General features: G+C 41.1%; 1 protein-coding gene across 1 annotated transcript in view; it reads left to right on the top strand.

Annotated features, from left to right (window-relative positions):
* The window catches only part of PRIM2 (DNA primase subunit 2), a 283,633-nt gene extending 270,060 nt beyond the window's left edge, over positions 1-13,573 (top strand). Inside the window, exons 13-14 of the mRNA XM_075554936.1 lie at positions 2,261-2,329; positions 13,069-13,573. Coding sequence (XP_075411051.1) covers positions 2,261-2,329; positions 13,069-13,293 — 294 coding nt within the window. The 3' untranslated portion in view covers positions 13,294-13,573. The remainder of the gene's footprint in view (positions 1-2,260; positions 2,330-13,068) is intronic.
* The last annotated feature ends 7,938 nt before the right edge of the window (positions 13,574-21,511 follow it).

Raw genomic sequence — 21,511 nt, 5'->3', positions numbered from 1 at the left:
AGTTGAACTGTCTCTGTGAGTTTCTGAGGTGATAAACCGTTACAGGAGCAGAAAGCCTCATCTTTCTCTGGTGGAGTGGCGGATGGTTTCGAACTATTGACCTTGTGGTTAGCAGCTCAATTTGTAATCCCCTGTGCTACCAGGGCTCCTTCTGTTTCCTGATCAAAGCTTGCATTTTTTTGTTATCTGCAAACTGTATTGTTATTGAGTCTTCCTCCAATCTTGATGCTATGTTCTTCTTCATATAATCCAGCATTTTGGATAATTTGCTCAAAACACAGATGAGATAAGGATGGTGAACTGATCTGACCCTGCTGTATACCTTTCCTGATTTTATGCCATGCAATATTTCTCTGTTTTGGTCAACTAACTACCTATCTGTATTAACACAATTAAATATTGTATTAACACAAATATTCTTGTATTCCCATTAATTATGTTATTCATAACTTGTTATCATCCACAAAGTATGGTACCTTTGTTATTGTAATAGTCAACCCAACATAGGTAAACGTATATATGATCCAAGATCCACCCAACATCGGCAATGATAGCCCTCTTTACACATCTTCTGAACCTGGCTTTAATTTCTGCCAGTTCTCTGTTGATGTACTGCTGCAACCATTTCTGAGTCATCTTCAGCATTTTATTTCAAATTTTATATACATAGAAATTCATTTAAAAAAAGAAAATTCATATACACGGAACAACATGTTGGATTCATTCTTCTGTCTTTACTTAAAAGGAATGTATTGTATTTATTGCCATACTACAGTTGAGCTTTTGTGTCTATTTGGACTTACTTCTCTTCAGATAATTTATGGCATCGTTTTAAGCTTTATTGTTTGAATTCTTCTCAAACTCTAACTCACAGATATTAATACATTGTTAAAATTGATGTTTGCCAGGAGCGATTCCGAAGTTTACCTGAACACAATTTGGTTATCTGTTTGTAAAAGTGTCAGAAAGTCTGGACTCAAGCTTTGAAGGTTATCGAGAAAAGCTTTGTGAATTTCTCCACTTTTTTCTTGTATCATTCACGTATAAGTGACTTTTTATTTACTTATTTTTGCTGTAACAATTCATGGAAACATACAGCATGCCGGATGCTGTGATTGATCAGCATTTACCCAGGCCATTTAGGATTTAACAAAAGGTGAAATGGAAGACATATATTTATGCCATAAGACAATCAGAAAAATAATTCCTTTAAGCCCATTCTTGCCAGCCTTTTATGGTCCCTATGCTGCAACTGTAATTTATTTGTCTGTCTGCGAGGAGATTGAAGGCAGTATTGAGTAACGAAGACAGCGGGAGTTAGGGACTTCATGTCACAGGAAGGGCCTACCTTTTGAAAAGGGATTGGAATTAGCATTTCTCCAGAATTGAGAGTCCCTTCATTTGGGGTTATCTCTAATTCCAGCAGTTCACTGCATTTGATAAACAGTCCAAAGAGACATTTTATTTATTTTGAAGGGGAAAGGTGATGGAACTTTTACAAATTTCAACTAGCACTGCACTCTGTGGATAAGAATGGGGGTGCGTACCGCTCTGAAGAGATTACATGGAGTAGAATTGGAAAGCAAATTGTATTTACAAAAGATAGGATGGTGTTCCTAATAGGTGTATAGAATAGACTATTCACTCTCATATTCTGCTGAGCTTCACTAGAAATAATGTCATTTCAAAAATACAAGAGGTGTGTAGGGGGAGGCGGGGGGGTGGTGTAAAAGCATTTTCTCTCCACAGACTCCCATCTGAAGGATTTATATTAAATTTTCCTGATGGGCACACCACAGTGCTTCATATTGGATCTGTATGAACTGGTAATGTGGAAAATAACAAATCTAAATGGTATACGTGATTGCTTCTTGCGCCCAACCACTTAGATGATTACATTCTTATCTGTAATTTTGGAAGAGATGTTGTCATATGATGCTCTGACAATCACTGTCAAAGTAATAATGCTGGGATCTATTTTCATCTTGTCACTGAGGTAAAGTTATTGAAATTCACAGTTGATAGGTCAGAAAGATCACTTACTATCTCTTGTTATCTGCGGTTCAGTGCTGACTTAAACAGTGACTGTGTAATGTCAAAATTATCACAGTGGCCAGGCTGCAGAAGTGTAACATACCGCGTGATTGAAGACATTCACTCTCTGCAGCGAAGATTGTGAAAATGCCGACAACTCTGTGCTACAGTATTTAGAAGATGCTTAATCGCTAATTTTGCCTTTCTCTTTCCCAATTCATTTTAGATTTTGGAATTAGTAAAAGGGACACATTATCAGGTAGCCTGTCAGAAGTACTTCGAGATGACACACAATGTAAGTAAAAACAATGTTTAACTTTGTAGCCCAATTCTTTGGTTTTTGTTACTCCGTGTATCATTTCGTGTTTCCTAGTTGCAGCAGTCGAAAATACTGTGGTTGTTTTCAGCAGAAAGGGATGTATTGCACAATATTAGGTAGCTTGTCAAATTTATAGAAGGGCCAGAGAACCAAGCTTGCATGCTACAGAGCCAGATATATTACAATTAGGGGAAACTGCACCGTGAGACCTTATTTTGCCATTCCACATCTAGGACTAGACCAAGAATTGGGGAGCCTTTTCAGTAAAGAGCCACATTATAAATATTTTAGACTGTGGGCCACAGGGTCTCTGTCACAACTACTCAGCTCTGCTGTTGTCGTTTGAAAGGAACCATGAACAACGTGTAAATGAATGACTGTGATTGTGTTTCAGTAGAACTTTACTTTTAAAAGCGGCTGGATTTGACCCACTGACCTTAGTTCTCCATCTACAATCTGTTCACTAGGTCTACAACCTTTGCCACAGCTGCCCTGGGAGAACTTTTGCCATCTTGCTTGCAGAAAATCCATGTCTTTTTATTTGTGCCTGTCACCTCATGTTGCTCTAATCTACTTCCCAAGTCCCATATTGACCTGCAGAGTAGGCCCTAGGACATAAGTGTGCACCACCCTCTCAGCCCCCCAACTTCAAGGAAGGCATGGACATGTGGTTTTTATCTGGCCTGTCTCCTTAGTATAAGAAGGCCTACTGGCAAGTTAGAGCGAGTTGAGACTAACCCAGCCTGTGACAGAGTAGTTTGGAAAGCCGGGCTCACCAGCTCAGCACTCAGACAAATAATTCCAAAGAGTGAAGCTGGCTGAGATTCTGACCAGAGATGGTCAAAGAGCGGCGCACACTGAAGGGACGTGTTCCCTCGTTGCAGGGATTACCAGTGACAACATTTAAGATCACAGAGAGCTGGAACATGCACCCCAAACCTGGACATAACGTCGAAGAATGGAGTTTGAGGGTCCACGCACTTGTTGAGACGTTTTGTCTGAGAACCTCGTGTGCATTTTTCGCTGAGTTCCAAAGGGAGCCACGGCCCTCCCTGACTGGTGTGGGCTCTCATCATCAGCTACACTGCCATGTTCATTTTTGCAACTATTTTTCATGTTTTCTATTCTGAGGATGTAGAAATTTGCAGAGATTTCTTCATAAATTATTTCATAAAATAGATCTTACACCAATCATAGAAGCATAAATAATACCAGCCAATTTCTAAGGCGTGCTAGGCAGAGCACTGAGTACTTTAAGTGCATTATCCCCATGACTTAGATTATATCCCGCTACACTAGGTACTGTTTTTAACCCCATTTATGAATAGAGTTAGAGAAGCCAAGTAACATGTGCAAGGTCATGTTGCTTGTAGGGGGATAAAATTTAGATTTGAACCCACATTGTCTAACTTATCCAAAGCTTGTAAATCCAGCCATAAGTGCATTCCTCCAATGGCGATCTGATACTGCATTTATAATAACCACTGCTGAGATCATTAGCATTTTCTTTTCTAGATTCAGAGAATAGTAAGCATACAGGGACCTTAGAGGCCATCTGCTCTAACATTCATAGTTTATGTATAAGAAACAGCGACCCAGAGATTCTAAATGACTCGCCCAAAGTACCACAGCTGGTTAATGGGTCACTTTTAACTGGAATCCCCATCTATTGTAGGTTTTAAAGGATGCTAGTTTTCTTTTTACCACACCTAATATTTGAAAGTGTTATTCATTTAAAGACATACAGAATTTTTATAATATTTAAAGGCAAATCATAATGAAAATTCATTAGTTTGGTCAGAATAAGAATTTCACCAGATAAGCCACATATTAAGCTGTTATCATCAAGCACCATCTGACCTGACTCTTTTTAAGGTATTGCATTCCTTAATTTGCTTACTTGGCTTGCGAATTTTAATTCCACATCTGTTCTCAGTGATTTGTGTATTTTTCACTATGTGATCTCAGGATCAGCCTCTTTCCTTTGCAGAAAAATGAGTGATGAAAATTAAGTCAAAACATTTATTTTGTGACATAATCATTAAGGAAAAGGAATTGGTGTAGTTGTCACATCAGCTTTTGTAGTCGTTTCTCCTAATGATCATTCTCATAAGAACATTTTGCTGCTGTGCCAATTTTTAAAACTTGCCATAGACAATGACAATCTTGAAAAGACATTTATCTAAATCTTTCCATCTATAGGAACAGTGTAACTTAAATTTCATTTGAATGATGTAAGTAAGCCTTTGTTTTTGTACTGACTAAATGTTCCACTGTAGACTTTTAGTTGAGAATATCTTTCGTTGGTTATTTCTTCTACTTTAATTTTAAAATAGGATCAGTTTTATAGTCACCCTTCTCCCCCCCCCCCCATAGACACACAAGCCCTTTGTTTATTTTCCTGTGCCCGCTGATCAAGTTGCACATAAATGGAAGTTTTGAAAATGAACCAGTTAATTGATACCATTTCCAGCAACAGTATGATAGTTCCATATGGCTTTTTTGGTAATACCAGCTGCCTCATTTTAAGCTGTCATTGTAAAAGCTCTTGATTAAAACCCAAAGATCCCAAAGGTAAAGCAATATTGCTTCCATTCCTTCAAAATCTACATTTGCGGTGGCAGACATATGAGATCCATGTTTGTGTGAAGGTCACTCTGTGCAAGTGTCTTAGTGATGATCACTTAGAAGGTGTCAAAGCTGCCTGCTTTGAAACCCGTTTGCCCCCGTGTTTTTAGGAAGCAACGTTCAGAATCATTGTAAACCTTACTGTGGTTTTGTTGTTGTTACTTTTTGCATACTCCTTTTGGAAATGAAAATATTTGTGTAAAATAATCTCTGAATCTTAATGGGAAGTAATTATCTTACAAATAGAGCTTTTTCGTCATGGACTCATCCAGGATTCTATTTCAGACATTTGGGCATGATGTTTTCCTTCCACTAGATACATCTTTACGGAATTTTCATTATAAAGCATCACATTCTCCCGCAATCTTAAACAGGATGTGCAAAATATCATTAAGCCTTTTAAGACTAACTTGATGCCATCATTAAGGCTATCAGTTAAAACACTGGGCTAGAAGCCACCATCATCTCTTGCCTAGTGTTTGAACTCATTTCCCATCCCTGGTGGCATAATGGGTCACATGTTGGGCTGTATCAGTTCAGATCCACCAGCTGCTCCTCAGGAGAAACACGAGGATCTCTATTCCCATTCAGAGTCGCAGAAAGTCACAGAGCAGTTCTGCTCCGTCCTCCAGGGTCACTATGACTCATGCATGCCCCATTCCATATTTTGTCACTGCATGTCTTGCTGGAGAATTTAAGTAACAATATGTAGATTCTTTGATGGTATACTATTGTTCTTAAGATGAAGTCCTAAAATTTTAATGTGGCTTTTGTGTGAAGGTCACTTTGTACAAAAACATGTTAATTCCAAGCCAAAAAAATTCCATCACCCTACCTTTACCTTCCCAGTCACCTAGACTCACCTCTACTCTTCTTGTTTCACATCCTTTGTAGTTTACTGAGCCTTGTTTAGGAATGGATAGTGCGGTTGTACAGATGCAGAGTACAGTTTTGCTCCCCTGATCCTTTAGAAAGGGACTAAGGAATGAAAAACCCATTCATCTCGAAAGCATAACCAATAACAAAACTGGGGCAGTGAAAGAATCAGAAGACTCACAGTAGGTGAAATTGTAAGATTGCTGGCGTCCTATTCCAGTAGGAAACAAACTGAGCATTTTTACTTTCGCATTCTGATGAAATAAAGAGTAAGTTGAGCAAAAGTAAGAAATGGGAGATTTAGAAGTGGGTACCACTTTTTCCTCTCTTCTTTCTCCAGTTTGCTTTTAAAGTAGGATCTGTTTTATTCTGTTAGATTTCTTTTCCTTTTCCTCCTTTGCCCTCCCCCACTCACATGTGTCTCCTGGAGGAGACTAGCTAGCAAAATCCTGTGTTTATTTTCCTATTGGGAATTAAATGCAGCCATGCACACTTTTTAGTGCCCAAATGAAAATGAACGAAATAAAGCACTCAATAGACAACAATTCACATGAAAATTTTTTAAATAAATTATCAAGGGTTCATGAGGGAGGGAGGGTGAGGGAGAGAGAAAATGAGATTATACCAAAGGCTCAAGTAGAAACTGTCTTGAAAAGATGATGGAAGCCTATGTACAAATGTGCTTGACACGGATGGATGGATGGATGGATGGAGGATGGATGGATGGATGGATGGATGGATGGATGGTGATAAGAGCTGTACGAGCCCCCAATAAGATGATTAAACAAACAAACAAACCTGGAAGTGTGGAGACAGTCTCCTTTTAAGATATACCAAACAAAATAAATTTGATTCTATAAGGAAGTTATCATGAAAATGTCTGGATATATGGAGATATATCAGGCGTGAAAACTGTGTTCATCAACTTATGAGAAATATGTTTTCAGTGAGGATATATACTTTCATGTAAATGAGATTTGGAAAAGATAAAATTAGACTATGTATATGTACCTTGAACTTCTAATGAATAATGTATATGATGAAATTATAAGCTTAGCTAATGGAAAAAAAAAGAATTCCTGGAAGAAAGTATAATTCATGAGCAATTCTTAATAATTTCATCATGTTATCAAGCAACTTAGTAGACCCAAGTCCTACAAAATGTGCTTAAAGGGGAGGAAATAACAGAACTAGTAAATAAAGGACAATTATAGATTTAAGAAAAATACAGAATCATATTGTCACGTAAAATGATGGTACAAGTTCCTATGTATTTTTCCACTTGGTTTACTAATAAAAATTAGTCAATGGAAAATTATAAAGCATGAGGAGGTACACAAAAAAACCCTGAACTGCTCTAGGTGGAGCGGAGCTTTTGTAGTACGCATCTTTCCCACTGGGCGAGCATCAAGCAATTTGCTCTGAGTCAGTGCACCCAGTGGTGTCGCCTGGAAAGATTGTCTTTGGTCACAGTGAATTTTTTCATAACAACAGTTTAACTCGAACCTCGTTTACTGTAATGGCCAATTTAAGAGAACAGTGTGCCTCTGAAATTTTGTTTTCTGCTCAGGAAAAATGCTGCAGAAACTGTTATGCTGTTGAACACAGCTTACAGGGACAGCGTGATGGGAAAAAGACTCCAGTGTACGAGTGGTTTTCTCATTTCAAAAAATGTGAAATGTCGATTGATGACACACCTTTTTCTAGATGTCCATCAACTCCCCAAACAGACAAAACTGTCAACTCATAGTGTATTTGGAGTTCATTCCACCAGGTCAGACTGTTAGTCAAGCTTTCTATGTAGAGGTTCTGCAAAGATTGCATCTAACGGTGTGTGACCAAAAAAGGCCTTATTTGTGGCAGACGGGGGACTGGTTTCACCACCGTGACAGTACACCTGCTCACACTGCCATCTCAGTGCACCGGTTTTTGAAAAACAAACAAACAAATCCAGCATGCCTCTCTTGCCCCATGTATCTTACTCACTTGACCTCACTCTGTGGGACTTCTTTTTGTTTCTGAAAATGAAAAGGGACATGAAAGGTCAGTGTTCGAATGAAGTAAAAGCAGTAAAGGAAAAAAACACAGGAGGTGCTGTTAGCTATCCAAACAGATGTGTTTGAAAAATGTTTCCAAGAGTTAAGTTGCAGATTTGACAAATGTATTAAGTGTATTGGCGAGTACTTTGTAAAAAAAAATTTAATACATAGCTGTTGGGAGAAAAATTTCGGGTTTTTTAGGTACCCCTTTATATGTACATTCCTAAACTTCATATTTGACAGTTAAGACACTTGAATACAATTCATTTGGTAATATTTTGTAATGAGGGTGAGGCATTTGGTTTGAATGCAGTTTCCTTGATTGTAATATGCTTTCATATCTCCTTTAATAGCCATAGCCAGATTCCCCTGTGGGTCCAAAGACATCTAGTACTCAAAAACTTTTTTTCTTTCAGTTTTAAAGCTTTTTTTAAAAAAACATTTTATTGGGGGCTAGTACAATTCTTATCACAATCCATATGTCCATCCATTGTGTCAAGCACATTTGTACATATGTTGCCATCATGTTTTACCATCTTTAATAATGGAAAGAGACCAATTTCTTTTGCTCTCTATGAACTTTTTAATGCATTTTTGGGAGGGGGTGGTATTTCTTATATGCATACTAATTAATAACAGTGTTTGTCATCGGTGATTAAGGAGGACTGTGTCAAGAACATGTTTTCTCTTTGTGACCTCTCCAGTTCTGATCTGAATATCTCTTTAAGGTTTTATAAACAAAGCCAATGCTACTGCTCATTAACTGCAAGAATGTACTTTAGGCATATTTAACCATTCAGGTTTTCAAAATAGATATGTCGGGACTGACCGATATAGTTTTAAGACAATATTTAAAATTTTGACAGATATACCAGAAGAATTTCTTTAACACGGAAAAGGAACTTAATCATCCTCACAAAGCATGGTTGTTTTCCCTATATATTTGGGAATTCAACTTTTTTTTTTAAGTGACTTACTGTGGCATATACAAGTATAAGCTGAGTTTTCCAGCACATTTTTAATGCAGTTTTTCTGGTAAAATTAGGTGCCCTGGCTGATATTCGGGTTGGTTAATACTCGAGTATATGCGGTGCTTTTCAGGAGAGACCTGGTAGCATAATGGGTTATGTGTTGGGATACAAACCACAAGTTCAGGAGTTTGAAACCACCATGCCACTTTACAGGAGAGAAATAGAGCTTTCTACTTCTGTAAAGAATTAGAGTCCCCGAAACCCACAGGGGCAGTTCTAATCTGCCTCCTTCCTATAGGGCCGCTATGACTTAGAATTGACTCAATGGCCATGAAATGTTTTAGATTTTTACCCTTTATCAGTCTTTCCAAATCATTTAATTAAAAATTTCATAGAAACAATTTTTTTATATTCAAATTTCTTTAGTTTTATACTGTAAACATGGTTGTGCGTGGTCATTATTATTTGTGCTTCATATAGATAAGAAAAATGAAGCTTAGGAAGGTTATATTTCATTTTATCCACATACAAGACTAATAGTTCAGCCTAATCTAGAGAATCATCTTTCTGTTACAGTAGATGTACTGTAATTCTTAACAACTTGAAGCAGGCTGTAGGAAAAAACTTCCAGTAGCACAAGTTGCAAGATCCTTTTGCATGAAGTAATACCACCATATTTTCTATATTCTTTATAGCCTAGATTAACTCTAGAGCTAATATTCCAAATGAAGATATCATTATGAGTTTAATTTACTTGACTTTGAATAAAACACCGTTAATCATTTTTCAGATGAATTAAGTGAGCTAATCCGAAGACCCAAATTCTAGACAAAACCATTCACTAATTCTCTGACTTTGGGTAAACTCTGAACTCTCTTTAGGGTCCAGTTTGCTAATTGATATATAGGAAGAGGTTTAATAAATGGATACTCAAAGCCCTATCAATTACCAATGTTCTCAGTGTCTAAAACTTAAAGCTTTCTGATAGAAATAGGTTACTTTGTAAATTTTTTTATATGAAATTCTCTAAAAAACATAAAGTTTATATTAATTCTCCAAGTGTTTAATGAATTGAGTAGAGAAATTAACAAAAGGAAAATTCACAATTTACCTTCTGTTATTATCACAGAACATTCGGAGGTGTTTTATAACTAAGCAGCAGGGGAGGAGATGGACATTCCTTCTCAGCGATCTGAGCCAGACTGTTTACAAAGATCAGTCTGTATCCTTACCACTGTGCTATACCCTGAGGTTTCTGTGAATTATGGCCCACATTGTATCAGCAACCTACTGAAGAGAATCCTGGGTGAAATGTGTGCGTTAGCAGAAGAGCCCATGTTCCTGTTTACTGGCCCACCTGTGAGGGGTGTTCATTCTGGACCATGACGGCAGTTCCTTTACCCTCTGCTAATCCGTTTTACAGGAAGCCTGCCACAGGGGCAGTTCTCCTTGCTGTGAGTCAGCATTGACTCAGTGGCAGTGGTTTGGTTTTTGGAGCCCATTTTAACCTATCCTCATATTATGCAGAACTCGATTCACATTACCTCCCTAATGAAGACTTGTGAGTGACTTCTTATGACATGGAGAGCTAGGTCTCGACTACTTACCATGGTCAGGGCTCCCCGTCTAGGGTCTTCCTAGAGTCCTTTTCTATTGTTCCCCTGTGTGCCTTTCACTCCAGACCATCTCAGCTACTCACTTTCCCAGGCCTTTCTCTCTCTACCTTGCTCCTGAGGCCCTGCTGCTCGTCATTCCTTTACCCACCTTTATCCCAGAGATGCAGTCACATCCCACGGAGATCACGCTTCCCTCACATTCTTCCTTGATCTCCCCAGCTAGACTCTCTCTCTCTGCTGAGGACTGTCGTTGACCTCCATCTGTGACCCTTACTGCGTTCCTATTCTTGACGGTGATATTTAAGTATATGTCTTAGAGTTAGTGTCTTACTCTGGGTACTTTACAGAAACAAATCCACAGCAACTCATGTATAAGAGTTTTATATGAAGGGTAAGTGCACATCAAGAAAACATCCCAACCCAGTGCTTCCCAAGCCCACAAGTCCAACATTAACTCATTAACCCATATGGCCAACACCAATCCACAAAGTCCTCCTCCATCTCACAAAACACACACTATGATGCCTACTGCAGGAGGAAAGCTGAATCAGTGAGTGTGTAAGCATCTCAGCACTGGCAGGGGTCTCCACACGGCTGCTCCAGCACCCAGGGCTGCATCGGGATAGGTCCATGTGACTTCTCCTTGGGGATGTCTTTCAGGAAGTGAGCCTTGCCAGCTGAAGCAGGGAACTGCTAAGGCAGCTGCACTTTGGTCCGACAATCAGAAAGCAAGAGAGATCCGCGCCTTCCCCCCCCCCCCCCCCCCGAACTAGAAAGGAGAGACTCTCCCTGGGCCGTTTGTCCCTCTGCCCTTTAATTAACCCCACTTGTGTTGATCGGTCAGGTTGGCACAATAAACTAACTACCTCAGTTAGTCTTAGTCAAACGCATATATACCGAAAGCTGCTAGTTCATGATTTGTACATAGTAAGTCTCCAATTAATATGTGAAATGTATGACTATTGTAAACTGGCTAGTTTGGGCTCAGCTCAACGAGTGTGTGCAAGTTGCTTCAGTATAAAGAAGAGTACGATGTAGTAAAACTGATAGACTGTAATGGCGGCTCAGTTCTTATGAAAGATGTGAAGTGTAAATACTTCCTATAAATAACTAGCCTGATGAAACTGCAGAAGGCAGAAGGGTGAGCATTTGATTTGAATATCTGAAAAAAATAATTGCAGGAGAACCATACTTTAGGAAAAGTGTCTTCATATGCAACATTTTGCTGACATATCTTACTTTTATCCCAACTGAAGACAGCCAAGTTACTAGGAAAGATAGCAAGCTTTAGTGGGTGGCTAAGTACAAAAGCGTCGTGGTTATGAGCACCGGTGTGGAGACTCATCCCCCCTTTCCAGCACTCCCAACATGTGTGATCCTAGACAGGTGCCTCTTCTCTTCCTTAGACGCCTCATCTGAAAAACTGAGATAATGTGACTACTCTTCCTTCAGTGACGATTAACTGCACGTGCATGTGTGTGCATGAGTGTGTGTGTGCCGTGTGGCACCATGTCTGGGGTCTAGTTGACATTAAATACGTATTTGGTGTTTAAAGTAGTGCTTGCCGAGTCTTCAAATGCTAAAGTGATTGACACCTCCCTAAAGGTTCATTTGGGTGTTAAAGGTACAGAATTAAGGGTCATTATACTTCAAAAGATAATAGAAGTTGAATTCTAAACGTAGTATTAGTAGTAGTAGTAGTATTTGAGCAAATAATTAGCTTAAAATTAGGATCCTAGCGATATTTGTCCTGTAGTTGTTAGGTTCCATCGAGTCCACTCTGACCCGCAGCAAGCCCATACACACCACACAGAAGCTGCGCAGCCTTGTGCCCTCCTCACAGTTGTTCCTGTGCTTGAGTCATGTCCGTCCATCTCTCTGAGGGCCTTCCTCTTTCCACTGTCCCTCTGCTTTACTGGACAAAATGCCCTTCCTTCTCCAGGGACTGATCTCTTCTGACAGTATGTCCACGTACATGAGATAAAGTTTCACCATCCTGGATTTTTGTCCTATAGGACTTAGCGACATTTATATTTACATACATTGTGGCACACACACAAACATACACACACATACAAACACAGGGAGGTGTGTTTCCCAAACATATTTTCATTAACATTTTTCAACTTTGTATTTTGAGGTAATAGTAAGACTTGTTAGTAGTTTGTATCTGGCCAAGTTGAGAGCATGGGTTAGAAGGGATGCTGGGGATGGAGAGGTCAAAGAGTTAGGGTCCATGAGGCCCCATAGAACGAATTGTCACCCCAGTTCCTGAGGGCCATGGGCAGAGAAGAGGGAGGAGTTCTGTGTCAAGTTTGATCTGCTTTGCGCCATTCAAAATACTGAGTAGGAGATGGGTATGGAACCAGAGTCGGATTGGGAACTAAGTTTAGTCTGGAAATAGGAATTTGACAGTTATTAAGATGTAGGTAGGTTGAAGCTCCTTGATGGATCGAGGGTTCTAAAGAAGATCCATATCTCAGATAAGAAAAAGAGTTTAAATGAGGGCTGGGGCAGTTTTTGGAACCTCTAGAAGTATATTTTTGTGATATATTAATCCGGTATTAATTTGCTTCCTTGTACAGGTTGATGATTGTGGCTTTTCTTTGAATCATCCTAATCAGTTCTTTCTGGAGAGCCAGCGGATTCTAAATGGTGGTAAAGACATGAAGAAGGAATCTATCCACCCAGAAACTCCCCAGCCCAAACCAAGTGTCCCCAAAGCCAAGGATGCCTCCGCTGCTGGAGCCACTTTAAATTCCTCTCTGGATATCGATATGGCAGGGCTGGAAGATTACTTCAGTGAATAAATCTTAAACAGTTTAGTTAGCTTCTCTACTCAGCCTCTGTTGCCTCTGCTGCCTTTTGCAAAACTTCTCCTTCCACCTTCCTCCTCACTTCGTTACAGCCATATGTGCTTAATGAGAATGTCTTGTTTAGACAAGCAGAAAGAGATGAGATCCTGTTGTTTGTCAACTGCCACTTGAATGCTGTGATATATGTCATATTGTAAGAGATTCAGACAACCTTCTGGTCTGAGTAAAGTCCCCTAGAAACAATAAAATGGAAAATAATATTTTAAAAACAGAATACTTACCACTTTGTAATTTTGACTATTTTTCAGAATCGTTAGTATAAAAACACCAGTTTTTATACTGGTCACCCAGGCTGGTGTGTTTCTTCATTGTGGGCTTTGTTGCTTCTGAGCTAGATGGCTGCTTGTTTACCTGCAAACCTTTAAGACTCCAGACGCTATATCTTTTGATAGCTAGGCACCATCAGCTTTCTTGACCTCATTTGCTTATGGACACATTTGTCTTCAGTGATTGTCGGGAAGGTGTTCATCATGGAATATCAGTTTAATAGAACAAAGTGTTCTTGCATTGAGGAAGTACTTGAGTGGAGGTCCAATGTCCATCTGCTCCCTTAATACTAAACCTATAAATATATGCACATAGATTTATTTCCCCATAATCCTATATAGATATATTTACATATGTACATGCCTATATTTAGACCTCTGTAAATGCCCTTTGCCCCATAATTCTTTCCTCAATTTCCTTTGACTTTCCTCTTGTCCCACTGTCATGCTCAGCCTTCATTTGGGTTTCAGTCATTTCTCTCGGTTGCATTGCCCGTGATAAATCCTGACCAGGCCTCTCACACCCTCCTTGCCACTATTTTTGGATCACTTGTTGTTCCCTTATCCGTTGGTTGGTCAACACCACATCCTTTCCTCCCCTTCCCCCTCTCCCATGTCACCCTGGAACCATAGGACCCATTGTTTTCTCCTCCAGACTGTTCAGCCTATCTTATCTAGATAGACCTGCAGAGATAATGATATACACCAAAAAACAAGGCATAGCAAGACAAAGTGACAAAAAGAACACAACTAGGACAAAACCAAGAAAATCAACGTCCAAAATCTATATAAGAAAAAAAAACACCCCTGTAAATAGTTCAAGGTCTGTTTGTTGACCTCTAGGAGTGTCCTCCAGTTGAGTCCCATGGGGTGCCATGCTCTGGCCCCAAAGTCTATCCTTTGTACTCCCTCAGGAGCTTCCTGATCTGCACCCCCCCCCCCCCACACACACACACTGTTTCTCTGCTGCATGCCCTTAGTGTTTTGCCTCAGTGTGGTGGGTTCAGCCCGGGCCAGTCCCGGCACTGAGTCTCCAGTGTTGTCCCGTGTAGGGCCTAGGGTCAGTGAGGGATGTTATGTCTTATAGTGGGACCAGCCATATGGTCTACTCTGTGCATGAGCTGTCTAAAGGATCAGGTATCAGGCATCAAAGAACAAAAAGCTATATCATTGTGTGCCTACCTTCCCGATATGACCATTGAAGACAAATGTGTGTATAAGCAAATGTGAAGAAAGCTGATGGGGCTTGGCTATCAAAAGATAAAGTATCCGGGGTCTTAAAGGCTTGAAGGAAAACAAGTGGCCATCTATCTCAGAAGCAACAAAGCTCACATGGAAGAAGCACACCAGCCTGTTTGACCACGAGGTGTCAAAGGGATCAGGCATCAAAGAACAAAAAAATCATATGGCAAATGAGTGGGAGTGCATAGTGGAGACCCAAAGCCCATCTGTAGGCAAGGGGACACCCCCTTACAGAGGGGTCTTGTGGAGGAGATGAGCCATTCGGTGTGCAGTGTAGCAACAACGAAACATACAACTTTCCTCTCTAATTCTTAAATGCTTCTCTCTCCCCTCCCCCCATGATCCCAGTTCTACCTTACAAATCCAGCTAGACCAGAGGATGTACACTGGTACAGATAGGAACTGGAAACATGGAATCCAGGACAGATGATCCCGGCAGTACCAGTGGTGAGTGGCGATACCAGAGGGTGGAGGAATGGGGGAACTGATTATAAGGATCTACATATAACCTCCTTCCTGGAGGACGTACAACAGGAAAGTGGGTAAAGGGAGACGTCAGACAGTGTAAGATAAGACAAAATAATAATAATTTATAAATTTTCAAGGGTTCATGAGGGACTAGGGAGGGGGAAAATGAGCTGATACCAAGGGCTTAAGTGGAGAGCAAATGTTTTGAGAATGATGAGGGCAACAAATGTGCAAATGTGCTTGACACAATTGATGTATGTATGGACTCTGATAAGAATTGTATGAGCCCCCAGTAAAATGATTTTTAAAAAACAACCAAAAAATACCTATCTGAATGTATTTGTGTGGGAGTTATTGTTAGGTGCTAGCCAATCAGTCCTATAGCAACCTTATGTACAACAGAAAGAAACGCTGTTCCGTCCTTTGCCATCCTCATCATTGTTTCTAAGCGCGAGCCCATTGCTGTGGTCTCTTTGGAAAATTGGTAGGATGGGGCTCTACTGTTGGCTGATATTTAATAGACTCATTGACAGAGCAGTGTCCTTCTGGGTGCCCTGATCTAACTAACTTCTTCCTTCTGCTCTGTGCTAACCCAGCCAGTTTTGGAGAGAGTCCAAGCATAACTCTTCCTCCCATATTACCTTGGGTTAAGAGAACATTAATAGTGTATGCCAGTACTTCTACTTTACAAAAAGAGGCAATTTTCCCTGTTTAAATGTGTCAGGTACTAACAAAATTGAATGTCAGTCATTGTGTTAAACAAAAAACTGGGTGGTTAGAAACACTTTTTTTAATTAAAAATTATTTTATTGGAGGCTTATACAACTCTTATCACAATCTATACATCCATCCATTGTGCCAAGCACATGTGTACATTTGTTGCCCTCATCATTGTCGAAATACTTTCTTTCTACCTGAGCCCTAGGTATCAGCTCCTCATCCCCCCCCACCCCGAATCCTGATAATTTATTAATTATTATTATTTTTTCATGTCTTACACTGTCTGATGTCTCCCTTTACCCACTTTTCTGTTGTCCATCCCCCTGGGAGGGTGTTATATGTAGATAATTGTGATCGGTTCCCCTTTCTCCCCTCCTTCCCCTTCCCCTCTGTTATGGCTACTCTCAATATTGATCCCCAGGGGATTAGCTGTACTGAATTCCCTGTGTTTCCAGCTCTTATCTTTCCCAATGTACATGCTTTGGTCTAGCCAGATTTATAAGGTAGAATTAGGGTTATGATAGTGTGTGTGTTGGGCGGGGGAAGCAATAAACTAAAGGAAAGTGGTGTGTTTCATTGGTGCTACACTGCACAGTGGCTGGCCAGGCTCCTCCCCACGACCCTTCTGTAAGGGGACGTCCAATTGCCTACAGATTGGCTTTGGGTCTTCACTCCCTACTACTCCCCCCCACCCCCACCCAATCTGAATCTTGGATACCTGATCTCTTTGACACCTCATGATCACACAAGCTGGTGAGAAGCACTGTTTTTAATACTATACTAAATGACAACAGTATGAGAATAAGGATTTTAATAGGATCAGAGCTCCAGAACCTAAGAATATCAGCTCCCCAGGTTTATATTCTAGGCTTCTGAGTCAAAGATTTCTTGGCATATTAAGTAACAGCTAATTAAATATCTCAACTTTTACTTGTCTTTATGAGTTATTATTACCTTGTTTAGGAAATAGTATTATTCTGCTACAAATTATCACAATAAATCTTCCCCTCCTGAAGCCATCTGCTCTTCCTTTCATCATGTATGGTTCTCAACAGGAATCTGATGACTACCTACCACTTTACCCCTGAGCTGCACAAACACAAGTGTCTTTTTTAAAAAAACTGAGAACAAGAGCTACATTGGGGCTTGTTAAACCATGGAATTACGTTAGCTTTGGAAAACCAAGCATGGGGATGTAGGGCTCGATTTGTACTAAAGGAAAGGAGCTATCAGAAGCCCTCTCACTGCTGTAGTTCAGTGAGAAATCTTATGACAGCATATTTCATATCTGGCCACACTTTGCACGGCTATCTTTTTCTACTGTCCTGTGGTCTCCTTTTATTAATCCTGCTCTTGCCCCAGCTGAGAGGACAGCCGTTAACAGCTTGGCAGTGTGTCTTAGATGGTTGTATTTTAGACCGGCAGGCTCAAGAATTTGTTTCACGCTACTTGTGTGTTTCACACATGTCTAGTCACACTGAAAAATGACAGTAGTTCAAATATTAGTTGTATTACAAAGCCAAGTTCTTTTTAAAAGGGTTTCATCTCCTGTCATGTCTTGTACAGAATACCCAAACATTTTGTGAAGTCCGTAGATTAGAGGATAGAGGTTAGAGGTTTGTATAAGCAGATATAAATTAGTGCGTTTCTGGTGTTTCTTGGGTTTGGAAAAAGCAATTTATTTTTCATGCTTCACAGATCTTGACAATTTTGACTTGTTTTCTTTGAAACCAGACCTGTTTGAATTGGATGATATAGGAAGAACCAAAAAGAGAAAAATTTAAAAAAAGCAGCCTTTTTCCAAAACAGTAGCCAATGAAAAAGAATACAAGTCTTCCTGATCTTTTAACTTTCACCCTTCTAAAAATTCTTCAAGGCGGAGAGGCTGTCTGATGATCAGAGGTGGGGGCGGGAGGGTGCGGGGGACCAGCAAAGGAAAGGAACCAAATGGGAAATGTGTAGTTGGTTCAAGCAGCGGCATCATTAGTGGAGATTCTAGGCTACTTCTCTCTTGTTGTTCCCCCATGGTGGTGTTCACTCTGCCTCTGCAGAACAACATCGGAATCGCAATCCACTTAAACCTAGGAAGATTTTCAACGAACGTTTGGAACTGCTTGTGATACAGAGTGATAAAAGTGAATAGTTACAGATTTTGAGTAAGAGGGAAATAAATAAGGTGATGGGAAAGGTCATACAGAATTTTAATAAGCAGCGGCATTTCTTCTCTCTCTGAAAGCAGCCGGGATGTTTGGTTTGTTACCCTTTGCTGTCTTACTGATACTCGGGGTCTCTGCAAGCAAACTTCTGTAATTCTTTACGAAGAAGAAAAGAAAACTTTGGGGATTTAAGCTTGAAAGGCAAAGTGAGACAACTCTCAAATTGTGGTTTGCTTAGACTCTACTGTTTTCAAATTTAATCAAGGCCTTCCACAGGCATCAGCTTGACATTAAATTGAAGTGCCCATTAAAGTGAGAGTCTGACAGCAGTCCTGAATGCGGCGTTCAGTCTGAGGACATCTTTACAGCTGGAAGGGAAAAAACCCCACATGTCGAGAAGCGTCAAACCACTGTGGTTAACCATTTGTTAACCTTTTTCTGATCCTGGGAAGCAGGCTGGAGAAAGGAGAATCAGGAGGGCCTGGCGCCAAGGATGGCTGAAGCCCAGTGTCCCCTATGGAAAGTGGGCATCGAGGGTCCCCTGTGTTCCATAAAGTAATGGCAGCTACCCCCTCTGGCAAGTAGAAAAGGTGAGGAGTGGGGAAATCATTTTAAAATTGCAGTTGGGTTGCTAGCTGTGGAAGGTGAATTGGCACGGACATGCTGGTTTGGTTGTCAGGCGCTTTGGTAGACAACAGGGCTGACGTCAGCGTGCACCGCCGGTGGTCCAGCGCTGCCTGAGGGGTTTGTTCCCCACAGGGTCTAAAGCTCATATCCAGGTGATCACTGATTTACGCAAAGCACCTGGCCGCCTTTTCGATACTGAGTTCCTTTTTGACACGTAGGGGTTGTCCTCAGCCAGGCTGCTCACTGTAATTGGCATTGTGGGCAATTAACTTTGTGACTCTATGGAAATCCTGTCACCTGTAGGAAATTATCTTCCTACTTCATCTGACCTTCCTGCCAGGAATGATACCATTTCCTGTTATTGGATTTGCTTTCTGCCCTGTAAGCTCTTTTCATCCATTGCTTCATGACATTTTATTTACTCCAAGAATTATCACTGCAGAACCTTATCAAAAGCTAAAGAATATGTCTGTATCTAAGGCGCCTGTATTTCCCCCGAGTCTTCAATTGCAAGGCTGGTTGTGAACATTGATGACAAGCGAGTGAACAATGCTGCTAATAAATGCATGATGGGTCTCTCAATTCAGCCTTGCGTGTCTAGGTATTTGTTCACCATAATCAAAGCAAGAAGCTTTAGGGTGCCTTGTTTTAAAAACATTACGCTGAAAGGATATATAGAAAATACACCAACAGGTGATGTATTTCAGTCTCTGTGTAATGAGAAAACTAGCCATTACATGCAAGTTTGTGTTGGACAGGGTTCTCCAGAGAGACGAAACCAGATTGCTAGTAATTATAAATAAATATATTTTTAAAGATAGATCTATAATTCAAGAAATGAACCGTTAAGTTATATACAGATAGATTATATAAGAAATTAACAGTTAAATTATAAAGCAGTGAGACACTAGCAGTCCTTTAAGGCTTGAGAGCCGCCAGTTGCCAGTCCCTTCTGTAGAGAGAGCTGGGCTATATATATCCAGGCAGCAAACAGCAAGGCAGGTCCCCACCTGTCATCATCTGTCGGTCCCCAGCTCCAGAGATGAACATTCCAATCGTGTGGGCTTAAAGGGACCTCAACTTACAGCGACACAGTCCACAGGCTAGGCATCCCACAGGTAGTGTACCCCTTTAAACTGAGGCACAGAACAACCAAGGTGAGGCTCACCGAGCCATTTATCCCTCTGCCCTTCAGTTAATCCTACTTGTGTTTATCGGCCAGGCTGGCACAATAAACTATAGCAAAGTTATTCTACACACACACACGCACGCGCGCGCACACACACACACACACACACACACACTTTCCCCCCACTTTATCTCCCAGTTAGAGGATATCAAGATCGTCCTGACCAATTTAGAAGGACAGAGTGCTGTTTCTCTATTCTTGAAAAATGCTGGGATGATGATGTAATCCTTGTCTTCCATTGTTGGTCCTCTCAAGAGTTCCTGCTGTGCTTCTCTTACCCCCAAAGTCTCCCTGGGTGCGTGCATCCAGTCCCCTGGTGTTACTTCCAGATATGTGCAGCTGATCCCCACGTCTGTGTCTCCTGAGAGATCTGCTTGGAGGACATACCCAGCCATTCAGTTGCCTTCTGCACCTCTATCAAGATGTCACATAAAGTTTCTCACGTTTATGGTGTCCAAAGTGAAACCTATCTTTTCCCACATCTACCTATTTTTGAGGGTAGAAACCCCGAAGTTACCCTTGGCTCTTCTCTCACTTTCCCTGCGTATCCAAGTCCCATACACTCTCATACCAACATGCCTAAACCATCAGTGGTTCTGAATGTCGGTTCTGCCCCTCAGGGCCATTTTGCAATGTCTGCAGATAGCTCTGGTTGTCTCGCCTGGGGGAAGTCCCATTGCCATCTACTGGGTAGAGGCCAGGGCGCTGCTGATGCCCTACCATAGGCCCTACAACAGGCACAGAACCAACCTAACAGTGAGTAGTGCCCAGGCTGTCCCTTTGTTGACTTCTCCCTACGGTACTAACTTACTCTCTGAGGACTTCGCCCCTGTGTTACCACAATGATCGCTTACATCCCCCATTTGCCTCCAAACACCCCAGCCCCCATCCTTTCTCTCAACCTAACGGGGAATTTTTCACCCTTCAAGTGACTGCTTTCTGTTTATATTAAAAAAGAAAAAAGATTTTCATTACCTTTTCAGGTGCATTTGGTTTAATGTATGAGACCTTCCAGGACCAACCCCTTCCAGCCTGGATAAGATACATTGCAGAGACAGTGGGGAAACTGCAGAGGCCACGGCTGCCCTCCTGTGACTCCAAGGAGAAAGAAACCCACCTCGCACAAACCCAAGGCTGCCTGCCCATGGCAGCGGGGATCAGATGGCGTGCACGCTCCGTCCTGCTTCTCCCCTACTCTTCTTCCTACGGAGCTCTCCCTCTCGGTGGGGTTCAACCAAACATTGAGATGGCTCCCCACAACTCCCAGCCCATCGTCCAGGGAGAATGAGCCATCTCAGAATCAGGAACTGGCAGGAATCCCAGCACTATCAAGGAAGAGAACCCATCGGGAACACGTTTGTGATCTGTCTGAAGTGCTGGAGGGGGTCAAGAGGTGAGACACCAGAGGCTGCAGCACAGAGCCCAGGAGACAGACCGAGCAGCAGCACAGCAACTGCGAGTGAGGCAGAGCATGGGACGACATG

Source organism: Tenrec ecaudatus, chromosome 7, assembly GCF_050624435.1.
Source record: "Tenrec ecaudatus isolate mTenEca1 chromosome 7, mTenEca1.hap1, whole genome shotgun sequence".
Lineage (NCBI taxonomy): Eukaryota > Metazoa > Chordata > Mammalia > Afrosoricida > Tenrecidae > Tenrec > Tenrec ecaudatus.
Note: the sequence above shows the minus strand (reverse complement) of the source record. Positions and strands in the feature narration are given on the sequence as shown.